Source organism: Marmota monax, unplaced genomic scaffold (genome assembly GCF_021218885.2).
Source record: "Marmota monax isolate L192 unplaced genomic scaffold, Marmota_monax_Labrador192_F-V1.1 WCK01_AAM20220418_F8-fsc00097, whole genome shotgun sequence".
NCBI classification, from domain to species: Eukaryota; Metazoa; Chordata; class Mammalia; order Rodentia; family Sciuridae; genus Marmota; species Marmota monax.
Window position 1 is genome coordinate 2,494,182 of NW_026694162.1, and position 25,040 is coordinate 2,519,221.

At 32.6% G+C, this 25,040-nt stretch overlaps 1 protein-coding gene and 1 non-coding gene across 2 annotated transcripts in view; one reads left to right on the forward strand and one right to left on the reverse strand.

The window, feature by feature from the left end:
- Commd10 (COMM domain containing 10) overlaps positions 1-25,040 on the reverse strand; it is a 204,713-nt gene that overhangs the window by 168,137 nt on the left and 11,536 nt on the right. The window contains exon 5 of the mRNA XM_046465860.1: positions 4,263-4,373. Coding sequence (XP_046321816.1) covers positions 4,263-4,373 — 111 coding nt within the window. The remainder of the gene's footprint in view (positions 1-4,262; positions 4,374-25,040) is intronic.
- On the forward strand, positions 14,493-14,568 carry Trnae-cuc (transfer RNA glutamic acid (anticodon CUC)). Its single transcript has one exon. It is a non-coding gene; the product is annotated as a tRNA-Glu (tRNA).

The following is a 25,040-nucleotide window of genomic DNA, read 5'->3' on the forward strand; positions in this document are numbered from 1 at the left end:
TTTGGAAATAAAAATGAAGATCTTTACCTCAGAAACTGGTATAAAGATATCTAAGTTTACTCAAAGTCATAATTATTGGTCCAAAAAGTACCTTTCACAGCCTAAGTATAATTCAGTTTTTAGCATCAAGAAAAATGAAAGATCTCATCAAGGTAATTTTATCCCAGTTGTTGCAAAAGAAAAAAAGCAAAATGAAACACAATAATTCTTTCTTAAAAGATATACGATAAATTGTTAAATCCTCATATTAACTAAATATGATTGCATTGATGGATATGAAATAAGAGCAACGTGTAAATATTTCAATGCTTTTAATATTTACATTAGAACATTCAAAGTTAAAGTACTGATGTCATTCAGAGTTAGCAATATTTGTTACATATTCTCTATAAGTAAACAAAAAAAAAAATTCAACAGTCTATAATTAGCCTGGAACTAGTTAAACTATAACCTAATAGAGCTATTCAATTTTCTTGGGAATTATCTTATTCCCTTTTCTCATAAAGAAAATACTGTAAATGACAGAATGTAACGAAAAAGTCAATACTATAGAAGGCTTTTTTTAAAAATTCATTTTGGCAAATGATCACATACAAATTAACAAAAGCTGAATTAAGATGATTTCATTTATTTGCTCTATCCACATCTGATTAATAGGCATTAATTCTGTTGATAGAAACTAGAGAAATCTATTGTTATATACAGATTAGAAATGCAAACACTTTGCATTTCCCATAACTACTGACTTCACAAGTTATTTTGAATGTTATTTCAAATAACACTGAATGCCTGAAAAGGTTAGGTAAGCAAAGCGCTCTACTGCCCTCTAACGAAATAAACCAAAAAATAAAAAAAATAAAGAAGAAGGAAAAGAACAGAGGAAAAAAAAAAAAACTTCAGAAAACTTGTTTTGAAGTATATGTACAACAAGAAAATAATCTTATTTTGCAAAAATGCAATAGACAAACACTAAGACAATTAACTGAAAACAACCTGAAAATATATCAAAATACTGTAGGAAAGCTACAATCACCCAGTTTCATGATAAAATTAGTAGCAAAACAGGAAAACCTTGAGACAGAAATGTTCTAAGAGAAAGGAGACCACAGTCCAACAATGTTATCTAGTATGATAGCAATTAAAATGTAGCCTTCATTGTAGGCTACATTTTTCATGTGAATGTTGGAAGTGAAAAAGAAGAAAAAGAGCTCCTTAGAAACTACTCTTCAGTGAATTACAGTAAGTTTTCAGTTCAACAGCTCAAAAGTAAACAATATCAAAATACTTTCTTACAATTTACCCTGACGCTAATGCTCTCCAAAGCAGTTTAATATATGCATATTTGTAGGATAACTAAATTTAAATGAATTTTATACTTTTAAATTTAAAATAGTCTAATGCTTCCTGTCTTAAACACCAATTTGGTACTTTATAGTACTTTGCATCATAAACTAAACAGTACTTTTTAATCTTCCTTTCTAAAAATATTAGTTTGAAAAACATGCTCCATGACAGAATATTCTTTTTATTTAATATTTTATTTTATTATTTTTATTTAATATTCTTTTTGTTTCTTTTTATTTAATGTTCCAATCTGTCAATAATTCTGAATTTTCATTTCTGCACAAAGCAAATGTGATGGTTTAGATATGAGATGTCCCCAAAAAACTTACATGTGTGACAATATAAGAACATTCAGAGGTGAAATGATTGGGTTATGAGAGCCTTAAACCAACCAGAACATTAATCTACCTAAAAGGATTAACTGGGTGTTAACTGTAGGCAATTAGGATGTGATTGTAGGAGGTGGTCACTGGGAGTGTACCTTTGGGGTTTATATTTTGTCTTTGTTGAGCAGAGCTCTCTCTCTCTGATTCCTGATAGTCATGTCCTGAGCTGCTTCCCTCCTCCACACCCTTTCGTCAGTCATGATGTGCCTCACTTTGGGCCCAGAGCAATGGAGCTGGCCATATAGACTGAGAGCTCTGAAACCCTGAGCCCCACATAAACTTTTCCTTTTGTAAAATTGTTTTTGTCAGGTCTTTTGATCACAGAAACAAAATAAAGCTGACTAAAACAACAAATATTGGGGGGAAAAGAAATACATGGTCCTTAATATGCAAAAATTAACATCAAGGAGCTGGATGAAGTAAGAGAATGAAGAATAGAATACAGGTAATAAAACAGGAAAATGTAAACAAAAGAAAAAAGCAAAACTTCTAGAAGGCAGTTCACTGAGCGAAACAGGTGTAGTATTTAACTGTCCTTTACAGATAGGTCACAGCATCACTTGAAGGTAGCATGTTTCTGTGCAGGTTGGCAGTGTCCGTTGCTCAGGAGACAGAAGCAATAAAACCCAAATCCACACAATGCCATAGAAAAGAGAGGCAATACAGACAACAAGTCACTGAAGTCTGCATAGAAGATGAAAAAGACATATCCTGTATATTTGGGTGCTGCTATTATTCCTGTGTCTGTTAATGAAAATGGTGCTGTAGCACTAATAATTATAAGGCTAATGAATGTGCATATATAATGATATTCATTCAAAATTTCAAAATAGCAACACAGAAAAACATAAATGTACTCAAAGCCCATATCTCAAATGAGTTGAGCTTCACATCTGTATTGACTTCCTGAATAATATGAATTTAAAATATGGCTGTTCTATTACAAGCATTACTCATTCATTCCCTCTGTCTAAAAATATAACAGATACATAGGCATATTGTGAAGCTATAATAAAGGAGCAGGGAGGACTTGAGCATCCCAAAGTCAAGCACTGCAAAGTCATAATGCTTAAAGTATCTCCAATATATGGTCAAAACAGTATGCTTCCAATCTATAAAATGCTTCCAGCAATTTATACTCAAACTTAACACACTGTAGTCAAAAGGAATAAAACAAGATACTCTGAGTATGTGTGTACATACAGATGTACATATTCTATTCATGGAATAGCCCAGTTTACACCAGGGCATTCCAGATCATTTTCCTAAACTTAAAGAAATGCCTCCCCAGTTCATAGAAGAAAAAGGGACTTTGTGGGCTGTCCTTTCCCTCCCAAATTCCCAGAAAGCATAAATATTAAAAATATGATCAAGGAAAAAAAGGGAGTAAGAATCAAGAAATTAGAAAAGAAAAAGTAATAATCTCATTAGGAAATAAATTTAGTGAGAATTTTGGCCTAAAACAAGGGTATTTGTTTATTTATTTAAACCCTCAAAAGTGTTACTGATGATGTTAGTAGCCAGCACTTACTGAGCACTTACCATAATAGCAAGCAATGGACTTTACATACACTAGGCATTAAATATTTACAAAAATTATGTGAAATAGAAACAATTATCTCCATTGTATAAGTGTAGAAATTGACACAAAGATTAAGTACCATAACCAAGATTACACCCCTCTTAACTTGCATAATATACCAGTTTGACTTTTAACCACTAAGTTTATATGACTTCCCAGTAAAAACATGAAATGACATTTTGAAACACTGCAATAAACTAATAAATTACACATAAGATCTAAATTGCATAAAATTTTGTAGTCATATAACTTAGATTAGCCCCAGGTTCCAGTTTTTTAAATACAGATATGTGCATAATGCAATAAACAATAGTGAAAGATGTAATAAACACTGCCAAAGAATGTTGTAATAAACATTGCCAAAGAAGTATCATTTCCACCCTTCAATGGCCATCATAAATGCTGTTCTTCTCTAATCACATTCAGCCATTGTAAACAATATCTCCTTCCTCAGATCTTTCATAGCACTTCAATCTCAACTGTTTATCTTAAAATGAGATAAACTCATATAAGAAACAGCAAATAATAGATCCTATACCATATATATGCAGTTTAAACCGTAAAACACCCAGCAATATTCACAAATACCTAAAACTTTAAAATTGTAATTTTACATGATCTCCGCCAAATTTTTCCTTTGTAGAATTTAAAAGAAAACATTATAAAATGTTCATACAATTCATTCCCAGGTCTCAGCACCAAAACAAAAATGTTTTTACAAAAAAAGGTACCTTTCAAGATAGGCTACTTCTTCAGATACATAAAGACATGATATTTAAATCTGACATCAAAACCTGCCACAAGTAAAGATCTGTCAATTTATTAATCCTTATTTAATTCACCTGATTCATGTTTAAATTTTAAATCCAAAGAGCAAAGACTCTGCTATCAATAAATTATAAGACCTAACAAACAAAAACATCATATTTCAAAGGGACACCATTTCTTACCTTTGAATCTTCATTATTCACTCCTAGCTGTAACACAGCTTGAGGAGATTTCAGTTTTGCTTGAGCAGAGTGAGCCATTTGAAGGTTAAGCTGCCATCCAACTGTCTCTAGCTATAAAAGACAAGTGTAGATTGGAATCAGATGGTACAGAAGGAAGAAAACAGTCAACTTTAAGCAAATTTCCACTCAGCAGGAATGAACATGGATAGCCTACTCTTCATGGAAAGTCAGTTCCAAGCCTCCTTTAACCTGCACACTCTGCAAATTCTCCCTTTGGGCTCATTAGATTGGCCTCTTGCCATGCCTGTCAAATTCAACAGTAAAAGTGATCTTTAAATACACTCTATTCTAAAAATAAAAATTCTAAGCAATGAAGTACACAAAAAGAGCAAATGGCTTTTTGAAGTATATTTTTATTTTAAAATAGCATTGTAAAAGCTAGTATTTTAAAATGGTTACAAATTTCAAGTAGTAAATAGCATATATTGGCAAAAATCCTTTAATGATTTCCCATTATCTTTCAAAAATCTTTGTATCAGGTAAAACTTTCCTTCCTCACTCCCTCCCTGTCTCCTTTCCTTCTTTCATTTTAATGTAGAGAGAAACTAAAGTACCCAGATGGTAAGAGGTTCACACGTTTAGATACAGTGAGAATGGAGAGCCTGGTGATGAACTAATATCTACTTGTCACCAGGTGGTACCCAACAAGTTTTCATAGTTTACAAAGTACTATAACTTACCATGGTTCCCAATTATGATGGAAATTAATTAGAATATTTCCTTTGATTTAATTAATACAACAGCACAATTTAACCAGGTAAGACAAAACTAGGAGAGCAATTTAATTTTTCCTGTAAAATGTTAAGCAGTACAAAGGTGGTTTATGGAACCTGACTGATCATTGCTTCCTCCAACCTCAGAAGTATATGATTTTTAGATTCAATTTCCTGCAAATATCAAATATCAATATTAGGGAAGTTTTGTAAAGTGCAATTATTATATGCCTCTAACAACATGACCCTGATAATGGATTTAGCAAAACTACCTTGGCTATACTGAGTAAAAATGCCAGCTTCACAACAATTTTCACTTGACCAGAATACTAATCACTTAACTTGAAAGACTGCTCAACAGCTAGAATCACAGTAGTGACTCAAAGCCAAGTTGGAAAAGAGCAATGAAAGTATTATCTATGTGAGAGAGGATGTGATGAGAAAATAAAGATACAGTTCTGTTCTTTCTGGCACTTTTAGAGGTTATGTGTATATGGGGAAGATAATGCATAATCCCTAATGAGTAAAAAATCAATTTAATGGTGCATGTTAAGGATCCTTACTGTACTTGTCTTTTACACTGATTACAGTAAGCATAGTCTCTGACAAAAGCCAACCACTATTTTCAACAGTCACATGCAACAGAACTTCTAATAAATACATCATATTCACTCTCATACTCACAAGCATTTTGACATGCAATGCCTTAACTGGAAAGCACCTTCTAGATATTCATATGGACCTGTGGAACATTGTATTGATCTCACTTAACTGATCCTACCCCTATTTTTTAGGCATTTAACATAACTAATGAAAATAAATATTAAGTAAATAAATTAAAATATGCCCCCATTGTGGTAAGGCTTTAGTATCAATTAATAAATGCTTAGACACTGCATAAAGTTGGTAGGGAAGAATTTAAAAGAGCACTGAACTTGAAGTTTATGCTTTGGCTCATGGTCATGCTATCACTCACTAGCTAAGTGTCCCTGGCTAAGTTTTAATCTTTCAAGATCTCAATCTCCTCATGAAATAAAAATATCTATCTGAACTATCTACTTTTCTAATTTATTGGCAGTATCAAAATAGAAAATGCATACTCAGTAATAGTGAAGCTTCAAAGCATTATAAATACAAAGCATTTTGGTCATTTAATTTTTGTTATCTTTCAAATATTTTTCAAATATCTTCCAAAATTCATGAGCCAATTCCCATACTATCATCCATCTCTTCCCAGATGACCACAAATAATCTTCTATCTGGGCTCCCTGCCTCCTATCTAACCCATCCTCTTATTCCATTTTCCTTCTTAAAATTCTCTAATAGCTCTTTATTACCTACAATATAAAAACCAAATTCTTAAGTCCTAACACTAGTCTACAAAGCTCCTCAAAATGTGATGCCTAACTACTTCCCCATTACTGTGCTCTAGTACAGCTTACTAATCATCTATCATCAGCAACACTGAACCAAGTATCATTCCCAGAGTGCACTATGTGACTTCCTATGTGATTTTGATCCATTGTCATTTCCTCTGTTTTTTCACTTTTCCTTCTCTCAGCAGTTTGCCACTCTGCTCTCTCAGTATTCTGTACCTTCTCTATTAACACTTAGATCAGTATATCCCAATTATTTGCCTAGTGTTTATGTTCTTAGGGTAGACTGAGATAAGGCTAGAGTTATAATCACCTTTATATCCCTGTGTCCTACAAGAGCCCTTGACAGAGTCAATACTAAGATTCTTCTAAAGTAAGTGACTGGGCACAAAACATACATATGCTTTCAAGGAAGAGTATTTACCTGAAAATGAATGGCAGCAGAAAGGGGAGCAAAAAACCAGTTCTATTTCCACTTGTATATGGTTTTGTAATTAGTCAAAACTATAACCTACGGAGTCAACATTTTGGTTGATTCTTTATACATGCTCATAAACTCACATACACAATTAATTTTGATATCTACAGATCAAAGCATGCCCAGAAACACTTTCTATAGTGAGTAAAAATTACCTTATAGTGGTTACTTGTACTGGTAAGTAATAATAAGACAATAATAAGACAATGGACTATGGAATTCATTAGAAGCTAACCTTAAACAAGTTAAATGTTCACTTCTGTGAGCCTCAGTTTACTCACTTGCAAATTGGAAGCTAATAATACCTCACTAACTTATTGAAAAAGGATTAAATGTTGTTTTATCAAATATTGAATTAAAGGCATCTCCTTTCCCAACTTCTCCAATTTAGTGTTCTTTTCAAACTATACATTCTATACTCAAGTAGGTACATGTATATTTATAATATAGCTAAAAATTATCCTTCTGTGCTCATATTATTCATTGTCATTTTTAAATTTATTTATTTATTTATTTTAATTAGGTATATATGACAGCAGAATGCATTTTGATTCATTGTATACAACTGCAGCACAACAACTTTTGCCAAAGTGAATGTCTTATAGTATACTATTTAATTATTCCTAAGAATTCATAATGAGATATGATAGTTATCAATATTTTAGCATATTTTTTTTTTTTTTTTTTAATTTATTTATTTTTAGTTCTCGGCGGACACAACATCTTTGTTGGTATGTGGTGCTGAGTATCGAACCCGGGCCGCACGCATGCCAGGCGAGCGCGCTACCGCTTGAGCCACATCCCCAGCCCTCAATATTTTAATTACACATGAAACAACAAAATCTAAGGTAGAGTTTTTCCTTGTTGGCTAAACTTCATTTGCTTCTATTTAAAATAAAAGTGTATTCTATATATATTATACACCTGTACATTAAAATACTCAGCAACTGCATACCCATCCAAACGGACCCGTACAAGACCTAGGCTCACAGTAGGCCCGGGTTGGCTAATTTCACTTAGCCTTATCCTCTCTAACTCCATCCATTTACCTGCAAATGCCATGATTTTATTCTCTTTTATTGCTGAGTAAAATCCCATTGTGTATATATGCCACATTTTTTTATCCATTCATCTGTTGAAGGGCATCTAGGTTGGCTCTACAGTTTAGCTATTGTGAATTGTGCTGCTATAAACATTGATGTGGCTGTGTCCCTACAGTATGAGAAGAGGGACAGCTGGGTCAAATAGTGGTTCCATTCCTAGATTTCCAAGGAATCTCTGAACTCCATGAACTTGACCTAAGAGTGAAACTACCATTACTTATCAAAGAATTTTTATTTGGAATTCTGACAAGCAAATAAATATAATAAAAAGAATCTCTGTGGGAAAAAGAAAGAAACTGGCATTTTTATTTTTTTCAAGTCTTAACTTCTGAATGTGTACTTAACCAACACTTATGCAGTTTTTTAATGAAATCTTTGAGTCTCCATAATAAGATTATTACTTGTTTTTTTTTTTTTTTAAAGAGAGTGAGAGGGGAGGAGAGAGACAGAGAATTTTAATATTTATTTATTTATTTTAGTTCTCGGCGGACACAACATCTTTGTTTGTATGTGGTGCTGAGGATCGAACCCGGGCCGCACGCATGCCAGGCGAGCGCGCTACCGCTTGAGCCACATCCCCAGCCCTATTACTTGTTTTTTAATCATTCAAATTTGTATTCAAATTCCAGGCTCACCATCATAATTTCAGGCTATTGGAAAAATTACTTAATCCTTATAATCTCAGTTTCTTCATGTTGGGTAAAACAGAGGAAATCTAATTAACCATTGCATTGAGTATTTGTTGCCACTGAGATATGTGTAAAAGTAACAGCAAAGCATCTGACAAATAGAAGATTAAAAATACACCATACTTTCCATTCCTTTTTACTTCAAGATCAACGTTGATTATTTTCACAGTAATATACTGCAATTCCTTTGAAGACCTTAAAATTTTTTTAAAGAAGTTAAACAATATCTTTTCATGTTTACTAAATTTATTTCATAACCTGTTTTTCCCATATGGTAAAAACTGTAATAAAAACTGTTATCTCTAAAAGTATTTTAGCATAGAAATTTATCCTCTTCCTGTGTATCTGATTTCTAGGATTCAGTTCTAGACATATTGTAAGCCTTACATAAGTTTATTTCTCTCTTTAAGTTTATTCTCTTAAATGCCATTGCTACAACAAATCTCAAGAGTCCTATTCCCTATCTATAACTATCCATTCCCTATCTATATGTCCCTGTCTTACCCCTTCAATGCATAAGCATCACTTCTGATTCTTGGCACAGAACTCACTTTTCTTTTTTACATACTTATTTATCTTTTAAATCACATGTCTATTTACTTTCAAATATGCTGTATCAATTTGTTTGGGCATATCTCTTATATAAAGTCCAGAAATGTTTTTACTTTATAATCCTTTGGCCAAGAAATTTTAAGTAGGTGATTTGCTCATTTCTATGAATTTTGCTTTGTTCTGTTTTTGCACTGCTCGGGATTGAACAGAGGGCCTGTACACACTACATAAACACTGTAACATAGAGCTATATCCAAGCCTTCATTTCTATAAATTGTATAAAGATATTTAATCCTTATTTTGAATGATTTAAGTTTACACTTTTTGTTTTTATACCTATTTCTAAATATCATTATATGCTATATATGCCATATATGTGTTACTTCTGATACATACAGAGTATTCTCTGACTGCAATGATATCAAAGGAGAAATGAAAATCAAAAAGACAACAGAAAAATCCCCAAACATTTGCAAACAAAACAACATGCTTTTAAATAATCCACATGTCAAAAGAGAAAGTTCTCAAGGGAAATCAAAATATCCATTGAACTAATTGAAAGTGAAAACACAGTGTATTAAATTCTGTGAGACACAGAACAACATATTTATAAGAAGGAAATTTAAAGCACCAAATGACTACATCTAATAAAAGAAAAAGCCTAGGTTTCCACTTCAAGACTCCACAGACAAGAAAAAAGAAAATGAACCTCAAATGAACTCTCAAACCTTGTATAAAAACTAACTTAAATGGGATCATGACACAAATAAAAACATAAAACTGCACAATTTTAGGGGGAAAAAAATTAAACAAAAAGTTCCAGACAGCTGAAAGCTAGGCAAACCAGTTCTTAGGTTTAACAACTAAAACAAAATCCATAAAAGAAAAAAATAGTAAATTTGTCCTCAAAAAAGTGAACAATTTTTGCTTTGCAAATAACCCTATTAAGATGAGAACTCTACAGACGAGGAGAAAATACTTTCAAATCACATTTCTGACAAAGAATTAGTAACTAAAATACATAAAGAGCCCTCAAACTCAACAATAAAGAATCCAATTAAGAAAGTACAAAAGAGGGAAGAGAGGTGGGAGGGAAAGGGAGGGAGAAGGGGAATTGCACGGAAGAAGGAAGGAGACTCTCATCGTTATACAAAATTACATATATGATGGTGTGAGGGGGAAGAAAAAAAAGAGAGAGAGAGAAATGTGTCACAGTAGATTGGGTAGAGAGAAGTGATGGAAGGGGAAGGGAGTGGAAAGGGGGATAGAAAGGACAGAAGAATAAAATAGACACTAGTATTGCTGTATGCATATACATGACTATATGACCAATGTGATTCTGCAACCTGTACACTCAAAAAAATGAGAAATTATAGCCCATTTGACTCAAATGTATGATATGTCAAGATCATTGTAGTGTCATGTGTAACTAACTAAAACAAATTTAAAAAAAAAGAAAGTACAAAAGACATGAAGAGTCATTTCACCAAAGAGAACATGCAGGTGGCAAATGAGCACAAGATAAAATGTTGAACATGATCAATTATCTGAGAAATGCAAATTGAAACCATGATGAGATATCACCACACAATTATTAGAACAGTTAAAAAAAATAATGACAACACATATGTTGGCAAGGATATGGAGAAAGAAGATACCTCATACACTGCTGATGGGAATGCAAAAAGATACAGCCACTCTGGCAAATATATTGGTAGTTTCTAATAAAACTAAACTAAAACTACCATAGAACCCAACAAGTGCACTCCCGAGCATTTATTCAAGAGAATTAAAAAACTTATGATCACATAAATACAACATACAGATGTTTATAACAACTTTATTTGTAATAATTAAAACAACTCAGATAGGCTTTCAAGACTGAAATGTTTAAATAAACTAGTTTATATCCATACTACGGAATACTGCTTAGCAATAAAAAGGATCTACTGAATACATAAAAAAGAATGAATCTTGAAAGAATTATGGTGAGTGAAAAAGTCAATTCCAGAATATTATATACTGTACTACTCCATTTATATAACATTCTTGAAATGAGAATTTATGACTTCTCAACAATGTGTGTGCAACTAAACCTTTGTTTAAAATAATAGATCAAGCATAATTTTACACTTATCTAAAATAGAAATTTCCATTCTTTCCCTCCATCATACTGTATGATTACTTCCTCACAGTTTACCAAAGGAAATAGGAGAGACCACCAATTCCATTGGAAACAACATTCTATGTACCAGAGCACAACACTATAGCACAAATGATTATACTTCAATTTCTGCCTTAATTTTTTAGAAAGAAAATTATGTAGAATGTGAAAAGGGTACATACAATCACCAAAAGTAGGTTCATTAATCAAATGAGCAAACTTATAAACAATCTGTTATTTGAAGACCCTCCAAAAGAGCCCAAGTTTTATTCTCCTTTTTAGGTTTCAGGGCTCAAAGTTCTCTATTCAAAAGGTCTAGTTGTTTGAAAGGTGGAATAAATTTGCAAAAAGAATATTATAAATTATTATTAAATTGCCAAATAAATATAAGAAATGTAGGTAATTCTTAACTTTTGTATACAATAGATTCTTTTTATCTTTTTTAAAAGGATGTCTTATTTAAAAGAATGTTTATTTTGGCTCACAATTCCATAGGTGGTCCAGGGTGGGCCGATCCTACTGTGGTCCAATCCCACTGCTCTCAGCCAAGTGAAGGAGAGTTTCTACATTCATAGAGGCAAAGAAGAGATAGGGAAGGGGGAAGGAGCTACATGAATCCTTCCAAAGCACGCCCCCACTAAAACAGATTCTTAACTAGGGGAATGTCTAAAACTCAAAAAATAATAAAGGAAGTTTCACTCTCTCCTCCCTCAGGGCTAAAAACAAGTTATGCCCTGGCATTAAGACAAATCTTTAATTTCAGCATTTTATTTATATATATGGCTTTCTTAAATATTATATACATATATATCATCCTTAAAGCAACAATTATACAATTTGAGAAAAAGCACAATGTTTTCAGGATACTAATGAGTCTTACCTCTATATAAATTGTGTCACATTTATGAAACTTATACTCCTTATCAGAAGAATCACACTTCCATCCTAGCTTTCTATTCATTCTTAAATAATAATGGCAAAATGATATAAGGATTACATCAATCATCACTGTAGTATAAAGCTGGCAATGTTGCCAAAGGTTACATTTTAACTGCAAGAAGTAGAAGAGGTCATATATCAAAATGTCCATTCATTCACTGATAAATAGAAGACTGAAATTGGCACACACTAAAACAGATTTTAGTGGTACTGATGGAAAACATGAAATAAATACTAGTATATAAATCAAGAACCACTTATGTAAATAAATTCACTCTCAGTCTGAGACCTCTCTTTTTCTCTTTGGGAGAAAGGAAGGTATTGGTATAAAGGTACTACCCTGTTTATGAAGGGACTTAAGAGAGGCAGAAAATAGAAGCCTAACATTGAGACTCATCTGAAAGTCAGTTTAACATGGTTGCTGTAAAATCTGTCAGATTAACACCACAAGCCTACCATTCATACCCCTTTCAGCTAAGAAATCCCATTCACCCTGGTCACAGCTATAATAAACAGTGCTGTTCATCATATACAAGTCCTAGACTGATAACATGCTACTTCGTATTACTTCCCAGTATTGAATACCAAAACTCTGGAATTACCTATTCAGTGTGTGACTGTTCTAAGAATCTATTCAAGAAGCATTCATTAAGTATGAACACTCAATATACTACTTTAGGTTTGAGGGTATAGCAGTGGAAAAAACAATGAACAGAAATATCTACTTTTCACAGGGGAAATGGGGGTCCAAGAAAAGTGTTAAAAGAATAATCTAAAATTCAGTTTATTTTACTAGTGTTCAGTTTCAGATGCCTAGTAGACAGCTGAAATTAATAAGCAGGCAATCCCAGAGTAGAGGCAAAAAAATTATAATTTAAACTCTAAAGCCTAAATAAGATTACTAAAGAAGGGGATATGGATAGAAAGAAAAAAAGGGACCAACAATTAAGTCCAAACATATTGCAATATTTAAAAGTTGTGAGATCTAAAAAAATGTAGCAAATGTGGCTAAGAGATACCGCCAAAAAAGAGAAAAACTAAAGAAGTGTGGACATGACTTTTATACTATCTTGGATGCTGAGGACATAAAATAAACCTACAATCTCTGCCAAAATTATCCAAGTCTAGTGGTAAAGACAAACATTTTTAAAAAATCTAATCAGTGATTTTATGAAGGTTATGATAAAAAAGATTAATATGAAAAATCAGTAATCTTCCAACATAATAGAAGTAGACAGAAAAATAACAAAAATGTAAAAGGTATTTATAGTAACAAACATAATCATACAAATGTATAGGAAAATGTAACAAAATTTGTGTAAGTTCTGAACAATGAAAAACTATGAATATAATTGAAATAAATTATAGAAGATATCAATAAATCAAGGGATACACCATGCTCGTGAATTCGAAGGCTTATCAAACATGTCGGTTGACACTAAAATTTAAATAGAAATGCAGAAGAGAAAAATCAATTTTAGAAAAGAAAAGAAAGTTGGAGGAATTATACTACCAAACTTCAATACTTTCAACAATTGAGAAAATGTGGCATTGGCAAAAAGATAAGAGACCCACCAAACGATTTCTAACAAGGGTGCCAAAGCATATGAGACTGGACACCTGAAAATCTGAATAGGAAAAAAAAAATGCATAACCCCTACCTCAAACCAACACAAAAAAATTAACTCAAAAAAAATCGGAATTCATAACCCATTTGAATCAAATGTATGAAATATGATATGTCAAGAGCTATGTTTTGAACAACTAATAATAAAAAAACACAGTTTTTATGTAAGCATAAAAACTATAAAGCTCCTAGAAGAAAAAACAAAAGAAATTCTCTATGATCTTGGGATAGACAGAGATTTTTAGATAGGAGATTAAAAGGATTAACTATAAAAGAAAAAAGTACAACTAGACTTCATCAAAATTTTAAAAATCTATCCTTCAAAAGTTAATATTAAGGTTGGGGATGTGGCTCAAGCGGTAGCGTGCTCGCCTGGCATGTGTGCGGCCCGGGTTCGATCCTCAGCACCACATACAAACAAAGATGTTGTGTCCGCTGAAAACTAAAAAATAAATATTAAAAAAAAAAATTCTCTCTCTCTCTCTGTCTCTCACTCTCTCTTTAAAAAAAAAAAAGTTAATATTAAGGGTTTGGGGATATAACTCAGTTGGTAGAGTGTTTGCCTCTCATGCACAAAGTCCTGGGTTCAATCCCCAGCACCAAAAAAAAAAAAAAAAAAGAAAGAAAGAACAGAAAAAAATAACCATTAAGGAAAAGGAAAAGCAAGCCACAGACTGGTAGAGTATTCACAATGCATATATCTGATAAAAACCTATATCCAAAATATATAAAGAATTCTTACCACTCAATAATAAGACAAAGAAATATATATGAAAAGCAGCAAAAATTTGACCAGACACCTCACAAAAGATGATATATGAGTTTGCAGTAAAAACATAAAAAGATGTTCAACATTCCTGTTATAAGGAAAATACAAATCATGACATACAACTCTAGAGCCATCAAAACAGCTAAAATGCAAAAGACTGACAATACCAAGTATTGGCCAGAATATAGAACAACTGAAGATTAGCATGTAAAATGATGTAACTACTTTGTAAAAATGTTTGACAATTTTTTATAAAGTAAAACCTACATGTACCCTACAACCCAATCAATACCTACATATAGTCCAGATGTCCATCAACATATAAATGGATTAACAAATTGTGTTATATCCATACAGTAAGTATTACCCTGTGATAAAAAAGAACGACAAATACATGCAAGAAAATGGATAAACCTCAAAATCACTGCACTCATTAGATAAAGTTAGACACACAAAAAAGTATAACTGTATGATTCTGTTTATATAAAATCCTAGAAAACGCCACATACAGTGTCAGAAAACAGATCAGGGGTTACCTAGGTTAAGGTTAGTAGTGCAAGAGACTGCAAAGGGGCATGGAAAATTTTTTGAGGGTAATGAAAATGCCCTGTTTCTTGATTATGTTTATGATCTCATGGATACAGACATGGAACTATATAACTTAAAAGGATACAGTTTCATACTATGCAATTCATAATTTTAAATTGTTATTTTAAAAAGATACCATGTACTAAAAGACATAACAAACCAATGTGTAGATGAAATGGGGAGACTATACTCAGCTATCTGCCACCAATCACCCTCTGCCATCTTCTAGTCCACAGCAAGAACAGGAAGCAACAAGCCACTAAGGACTCAGCTTACACCATTGCTTGTCCCTAAAGAAAGAACCCTGTACTGTGACACCTATAAGAATACACAAATAACATCAGAATATCCGAGATGACCAGTATATGATATGGCATCTATACTGCATAGATATGAATATATTACAATATATTACAAAGATGTGAAAACTTGAATTTACGTTCAAGTTATCCTGTAATAAGTGACTACCTCCCTCCACAAAGCCTACCTTACAAATCTCCACCAGGGCAACCCATTAAACACTCTCTAGAGTACATTAGGAATGTGTTACTCTCTGTAAAATCCAAAGTAAAACAAGGCACCAATCTCCTTTTGGCATTCTGTGCTTTTAACGTTGTTGCTATATCAAATAATAATAAGAGATAGAAATGCTTTATTATATATGCCACCACTGAGGGCAACTTCCTAGTTTAAGTAAAACCTCAAGTTCAGACACCAAAAAGTCAGCCTAGTTTCACTACAGGGTGACAAGGAATTTGTATTTCTTAACTTGCAGATTTAGCCAAAGTACCTAATCACGAGATTGATCTTCATTATCCAAGGTAAAAGGAGTTGAGGGAAAACATCAATAAATGTTCTTTTAAATTGTTTGCCTCCTCTGCATACCAAGAATACACGAAGATAACAGTATAAGTTTAAGAACAGTGAAATGTCATAAAACAAATGCTCTCACGATTGGTAACACTCTGAAAAAGTACATCAACTCTATTTAGCAAGTGCACATCTTTGAATACTATGACATGAAAAGAGTAATTTTGCTAACAGCACAGTTCTTTGGCATTAGCAAAATCTTTATTCAATTTGTTAATGGTCTGGTTTCAACCAATTACTTATAAAGTAGAAAATACATTTCTGTTTCAAAAAAAGACTGATTAAGGGTTTCTTGGATCTAAAGCTCTTTAAATTGATTGCTGCATCAACAGCTAAATCCATCAACTTCTTTTCCTGGGGAATTTCCATTTGTTTCAAGCTAAAGTAATTCTTCCTATATTCCACTTCCTATATTTTCATTTTTAAAAAGGAAAAAAATTTAATGATTAGAATCTAGTATTCCAGCAAAATTCAAGAGCCATAAAAATAAATGAACCACAAGAAAAGCCCAAAGTACAACCAAAATGAAAAACAAAGACCAATGGGAAATACAAAATATAATTCATACTCTCCTCCTTAACTGTTCTTTTCTCTAAAAATTAGAAATATCCTTATTTATAAGAAAATAAAATATACTAAACTTCTAAATAGCAAAATTTGTAAACAAGAATATTGTACATTTATTCATTTAACAATTATTTATTGAGAATCCACAATCTCCCAAGGGCCACTAAAGTAATGAAAATATAGCAATGAACAAAACAGACAAAAAATTCTGTCCTTGTAGAACTCATATTCTAGTGATAGAGACATACAAAAGTAAACAGATAAAATATATAGTGGGCCAGATAAGTGTAAATATTAAGAAGCAAAATATCACATTTAAACAAAGACCTAAAGAAGGTAAGGAAGCCAACCACATGGACATACAGGAGAAAAACTGAGGGAAAAAAAAAAAGGTCACAGGCATTCAGAGTAAGCCAGGTAAAGGATATTAAGAAATGAAAGTAACAAGATAGACAGTGGATCTGGGGGTAAGGGGGTGGGGGGCTACAGATCATATAAGCAATTGTAAAAACCCGACTTCTATTACAAGCAACATGGAAAGCCATTAGTGGATTTGAGGCAGTGAAGGAACAGAAGACGACTTATAATTTTTAAGAATCATTTATTTAAAAATTTTTATTTGTTTTAATTAATTATACATGACATTACAATGACTTTGATATATCATACATTTGAATCAGATGGGATATAATTTCTCATTTTTCTGAGTGTACAGGTTGCAGAATCACATTGGTCATACAGTCACGTATATACACACAGTAATAATAATGTCTGTTTCATTCTACTATCCTTCCTATCTCCCCAACCCCTCCTCTTCCCTCCTCTCAATTCCCTCTACCTAATCTAAGGTAACGCTATTCATTTTTTTTTCACATCTTCATACATGTATTTTGTATAATGATGAGGTTTTCCTTCCATCATCCATGCAATTCCCCTTCTCCCTCCCTTTCCCTCCCACCCCTCTTTCCTATGTAGAGGTAATCTTCTTCCCATGTTCTTCCTCCCTACCCCATTTGAGTCACACCCCTTATATCAGAGAAGACATTCGCCATTTGTTTTTTTGGAGGGATTGGCTAACTTCACTTAGCATAATCTGCTCTAATGCTATCCATTTCCCTGCAAATGCCATTATCTTATTATTTTTAGTGCTGAGTAATATTCCATTGTGTATAAATACCACATTTTTTTATCCATTCATCCATTGAAGGGCATCTAGGTTGGCTCCACAGTCTAGCTATTGTGAATTGTGCTGCTATAAACATTGATGTCCCAGTAGTATGCTGTTTTTAGGTTCTTTGGGTATAGTCCAAGAAGAGGAATAGCTAGGTAAAATGGTGGTTCCATTCCCAGCTTTCCAAGGAATCTCCATACTGCTTTCCAAATTGGCCGCACCAATTTGCAGTCCCACCAGCAGTGTATGGGTGTACCTTTTTCCCACATCTTCGCCATCACTTGTTATTGTTTGTCTTCATGATGGCTGCCATTCTTACTGGAGTGAGATGGTATCTTAGAGTGGTTTTAATTTGCATTTCTCTAATTGCTAGAGATGATGAGCATTTTTTCATATATTTTTTGATTGATTGTATATCCTCTTCTGAGAAGTGTCTGTTCAGGTCCTTGGCCCATTTGTTGAGTCAGTTAATTGTTTTTTTGGTGTTTAGCTTTTTGAGTTCTTTGTACACCCTAGAGATTAGAGCTCTATCTGATGTGTGAGGGGTAAAAATTTGTTCCCAAGATGTAGGCTCCCTATTCATCTCACAAATTATTTCTCTTGCTGAGAAAAAAACTTTTTAGTTTGAATTCATCCCATTTGCTGATTCTTGGTTTTAATTCTTATGCAATAGGCATCTTATTAAAGAAATTGGGGCCTAGCCCCCACGTGATGGAGATTAGGGCCTATTTTTTCTTCTATTAGACGCAGAGTCTCTGGTTTAATTCCTAGATCCTTGGTCCATTGTGAGTTCACTTTGCATGGTGAGAGATAGGGATTCAATTTCATTTTGTTGCATATGGATTTCCAGTTTCCCAGCACCATTTGTTGAAGATGCTATCCTTTCTCCAGTGAATGCTTTTAGCACCTTTGTCTAATATAAGATAGTTGTAATTTTGTGGGTTAGTCTTTGTGTCCTCTATTCTGTACCATTGGTCTACCAGCCTGTTTTGGTGCCAGGACCATGCTGTTTTTGTTACTATTGCTCTGTAGTATAGTTTAAGATCTGGTATAACGATACCACCTGTTTCATTCTTCCTGTTTAGATAAGAATCATTTTTGATTCTTAAATCAAACAATGATTGGGAAGTAACTTATATCACACTAACCTCCTTAAAGATAAAAATCATCACCTATAGACAAAATAGTTTTTAAAAATGTGACAGCATTGGAGAATGACTAAAAGCAGGCAGAAGTTAAAATAAAGTTGACTCAAAAAATAAAGGGAATTTGAACTTTAAAGAAAGGGACTTTACAAGGTGAGATATTCACTCATATATGACTTCTCCCAATCCTTGTAGCAGGGGGTGCCTAAAATTCTAATGGAAAACCTCAGCCTTTTTGGCAAGAGGGGTCAGCCGTGCTATTTCTAGATACTTACTCAAAGAAAATGAAAATAAATGCCTATTAAAAGACTTGTATACAAATGTTCATAGTGATGTTATTCATAATATCCAGGAACTGTGAACAATAAATATCCACAAACAGGAATATGGATAAACAAATTATGATTTTCCTACAGTGTAATACTATTCAGCAAGAAAAGAATTACTGACACATGTAATAATATGAATAAACCCAAAATATATGTTAAATGACATTAGTCAGATACATTTCATACAAGTCCATTTTAATTAATTACAGTATCAGATAAAACTAAGTTAAGATGGTAGAAATCAAAAAGTGAGCATGAGGGAAAAAGGAACTGACTGAAACTGAGCACTTTCTGGAGATGAAACACTATTTGCTTTGTTTCAAATGATTGAATGGGTACACATAATTTCTGAAAGTCATCAAAATGAACACCTAAAATCTCAGCTTACCACAGATAAATTATATTTCAATAAAAAGAAATTTAAAAACACATTACAACATTTAAACCATAGAACCTCTTAAGTTAATTCAAGCATATAGGGAAACCTGACTTTTACTTGAATAGCATGCTAACAACTAAGGGAACAAGAGAGGAAATTTTGAGTTGTATGAGAATATAATCACAACAAAATACCTTTCCTGTAAATGAAGACAATAACATTAAGAAGTAGTTAAGATTGGGCATGGTGGCACAAGCCTGAAATCCCAGCAGCTCAGGAGGTTGAGACAGGAGGATTGCAAGTTCCTCAGCAAGGGCAAAATGCTAAGCAACTCAGTGAGATCCTGTCTCTAAATAAAAACACAAAATAGGAATGGGAGGCTTAGTGGCCGAGTGCCCCTGAGTTCAATCCCTGGTACTAAAAAAAATGTGGTGGTTTTTTTTTTTCAATTTTTTAAATTTTAAAAATTTTTTAAAAAGAAGTAGTTAAATCTTGAATAAACTTTCAGGTATTTATTCATAGCTATATTCCATGTTTCAAGATTTAGATGCACAAAATGTGCTTTTTCTGCCCTTTTTATAATAAAGCCTTTCATTTAACCTTAGAGTTCCAAAAGAAACAAAATTAAAATATTAAATAAAATAATAACATAAAAAAACATAATTTTTAATGTAAACTTCTAGTTTCTTATTCACATGAAAAACAGGTATTTAGAGTTCAGTACAAGACACTCTGAGTTTGATATACCTGGAAGACCTCCATGTGAAGACTACATTAACAGTACTATATATGGCTCTAAAACTCAGGAGAGATATTTTGAAGTATTGGTATTTGTAAGATAATTGATACTGTAAAAATAGATGAGATTATCTATAGAACATATAAACTAAGAGGAGAAACAAAGGATAGCATCCTGAGGAATAGAATTATTGAAAGAAGAGGTCACTGAAAAGACTACAGTAGAAGACAGCCAGGGAGAAGGAAAGCCAGGCATGAAAGTCAAATCCTCCTAAGCTATAGTGCTCAGCAATGTACATAATGCAGAATTGTTGGCTAGTATGAACACTGGACATATTTCCTTGGTACCTGCTTAGGTTTTCCTGGACCTGATGACCACAAGATCCTAGTGGAATCTAATGCATTAAATTATATAACTTATGGTGAATTCTTCTCTCTCCCTATTTCTTGTCATAGTTTATAATTTTATTATTTCTTTATATTATTTATTCAATGGAGATGCTCCTATCTCAAAAGACCTGTCAACATTATAAATTTTAAAAAGTAATCATTAACCAAAACATCAAATTAAAACTTTATGACATTGTTTAAATATTAAATGAGTTACAATTTAAAAAAATTTTTAAACTCAGTTTAAAGGACTGTTGATCATTTGTTCTCCTATTCAGTCTTCAGTTTCTGTTCCTTTTTCAGAGAATATTTGTAAAGATTTTAGTATATAACTAGTCCAAAATTAATGTGTTCTGTCAAATGAAAGGTACTTTATTAAGGAAAATAGATCTCTCCTGGAATCTGGTTGTTCTTTTTAAAGGAAGGAAAAATACAATTTTTAAAAGTGAATAAAAAGAAAAACAAGTATCTACTAATTAAAAAATTAAGTGTTATACTTAACAATAAAATGGAGAGAGGGCAGGACTAGGGATATAGCTCAATCTCAGTTGTAAAGTATTTGCCTAAGATACACAAGACCCTGAGATGGATCTCCAATACCACAAAAACAAACAAACAATAAAATAAATTTTACAATAACTTAAATTTTGAATGTTTTAGAAACATTGTTAATGTTATTTAATGTTTCTATAACATTAATGTTACTTAAATGTTATAGAAACATTATTATCTTAGGAATCTTAGCCATCCATTTTTAAATGTAAGTTGTTCAAGAACCTGCAAGAAGATAATAAAATTTTATTACATAAAGAAATAATTTAGCCAGATGTGGTGGCGCTCCCGAGCCGCCTATAATCCCAGTGGCACAGGAGGCTGAGACAGGAAAATCTCGAGTTCAAAGCCAGCCTCAGCAATGGCAAGGGGCTAAGCAAGGCAGTGAGACCCTGTCTCTAAATAAAAAACCAAAATAGGGCTGGGGATGTGGCTCAGTGGCTGAGTGCCCCTCAGTTCAATCCCTGGTACCAAAAAAAGAAAAAAAGAAAAGAAAGAATTTATATTATGAATAAAATCCAACATGTAAATGGTGAAGTGAAGAACAATCTTAATAGAAAAAAAAATCCCATTAAAAGCATTTTGAAAATTCCAAACAGATACAATGGAAAAATTCATATTTTAAAAACACTCTCAAAAATACATAAATGTTTTTAAGAAAAGGAGTCAATGTGTGTACCCTTTAAAGAGCAAGCACCTCTATCAGTGCTTAAAATATGCCTTCTATACATTTCTAATAACCTTATTTGTAAAGGTATTTTATTAAAAAACATACAAAATAGCACAGTTTAGGAATTATGTCCCAGAAAAAAAAAGTTCTCAGAAAAAAATAGATTGATTTCAAAAATATCTGACATGTCAGTTTATATATTTAGTAGAGTAGAAACACATGTAAAGGCACTCTAAATAGAATTTCAGGAACAAAGTTAAACATAGTATTTAATTCTGTCTGAAAGAGGATTCAGAATTTAATAAATGTTATGACCACAAGGCATTATTTTAAAATCAATCAGAAAACCCTGTTAGGAGAGCTCTGCTGACAGTCAACACTGATAAAAGAGGGAGAAATATAAATCCTCATAAATGGTGATGACATTTCAGTCTCAAGTCTCCAAAGAGATTAAGACAAAGTGTTAAAAAAAAGTGAGAGGAGATAAAACTTTAAATTTTTTTCAATCATATCCTAGGAAAAGTTATCATTATGATTATTTTTCGATCTGCCTTTCTCACTTATTAGCTCTAAATAATAAAAGAGAGGAAAAGGTGTTTTTCAACTGATCTTTGACAAAGGTGCCAAGAACACACAATGGGGAAAGATAATCTCTTCAACAAATGGTACTGAAAATACTGGCTATCTATATATATAAAAAAATGAAACTGGACATTTATCTTACACCATTTACAAAACTTAATCTGAAATAGATTAAACACATAATAATAAGATATGAAACTAAAACTTCCTATAAAATGCATAGGGAGAAAGCTCCTTGACATTGGTCTTGGTGATGATTTTTTTTATATGAAACCAAAAGTATAGGCAACAAAAGCAAAAATAAACAAATGGGACTACATTGAACTAAAAAATATCTGTACAGCAAACAACAAACAAAATGAAAAGGCAACCTACAAAATGTGAGAAAACATTTTCAAATGATATATCTGATAAGGGTTTATTATTCAAAATGTATAAAGAATTCACAGTCCTCAACAGCAAATCAACCCAATTTTTTAAAAACTGGGAAAGCACACAAATAGGTACTTCCCAAATAAGATGGAAAAATGGCCAACTATATTAAAAAAAGTGCTCAACATCACTCATCTTCAGAAAGATGCATATCAAAACAACAATGAAATATTATTTCTACATGTTAGGATGGCTATTATCAAAAAGACAAGAAATGACAAGTGTTGACAACAGTGTGGACAAAAAGGATCCTTGTACACTGATGGTAAGAATGTAAACTCGTATAGCCATTGTTGTAAACAGAATGGAAATTTCTCAAAAAATTAAAAATAGAACTGTCTTATGACCCAGAAATCCTCTGCTGGGTAAGTATCCAAAGAAAATTTAATCAGCACCTTGATGAGATATTTGCACACTGTGTTCATTGGAGCATTATTCACAACAGCTCAGATATGTAAACAATCTAAGTGTCCACAGATGAATAAATAGATAAGGAAAATGTGGCATAAAAAAAGATAAGCTGCCTTTAAAAAGACAACAGGAATGAAATCGAAAGACATTATGTTAAATGAAATAGACCACTCACAGAAAGACAAATCCCGTATGATCTTAAAGAGTGGATTCTAAAAAAATCAAAGTCACAGAAGAGTGTAGAATAGTGGCTACAAGGGCTGGGGCATGGAAGAAATGGGGAGATGTTTGTCAAGGGGTACATATTTTCAGTTACATGACAAAATTCTGAGGATCTAATATGCAGCATGAAGACTACAGTTTGTTATACTATATTATTCACTTAAAATTTGCTAAATGAGTAGATCCTAACTGTCCTTCCACACTCATACACATACCAATAATGGGTAACTGTGTGGTAACTGATGTTTGGATATATTGTAACCATTAAACAATGTATATCAAATCATTTTGTATATCCTAAATATATACAAGTTATATTTTTCAACTGTACCTCAATAAAGTTATGTTTTAAAAAAACTGAGGGCCAGGTGCAGTGACTCACACCTGTAATCCTAGCAGCTCAGGAGGCTGAGACAGGAGGAAAGCGAGTTCAAAGTCAGCCTCAGCTATGGTGAGGTGCTAAGCAACTCAGTGAGATCCTGTTTCTAAATAAAACACAAAATACAGCTGGAGATGTGGCTCAGTGGTTGAGTGCCCCTGAGTTCAATCCCCGGTACAAAACAAAAAAAACAAAACTGAATTAACTGGGCAAGATGCTCCACACCTGAAATGGAGGCTAAGGCAGGAGGATCACAAATTCAAAGACAGCCTCAGCAATATTTAGCAAGGTCCTAAGCAACATAAAGACACCCTGTCTCAAAATAAAAATTAAAAAAAAACAGAAGGCCTGGGCATGTACTTAGCAGTTAAGTGCCCTGGGTTCAATTACTGACACCAAAAAACAAAACAAAACAAAAAAAACTGAATTAATAACTTTTGATATTTTAACTATTTAAATGAATCTTAAATCTTACTTACTTTGAACTAAAATGATAAGTATCATATAGACAGTACACATAGATCAGTCCCTAAATTACCATAAAAAATTAGTCATTGTGTATACACCTTTTATTCATTCTATAAGTCTGTCATTTTGTCATTTTTTAAACAATTTAAATGACATGATCTATTTCAGACATGGCTATTTTAACCACCATATCCTAAATAGCATTATAGCTGTGAGAGGTAGCATGTTTTAAAAGAAACAGGGCTGAAAAGATAAAGTTATTTACATTTTCTAAAGTTTTATATCCTTTTCAAAACTCAGAAGCATACACACAAATACGTACATTAACACACACACACACACACACACACACACAAACTGTACAAATCACTCTGCATAATGCATGACACAGACAATTTGTACCTAACCTGTATGT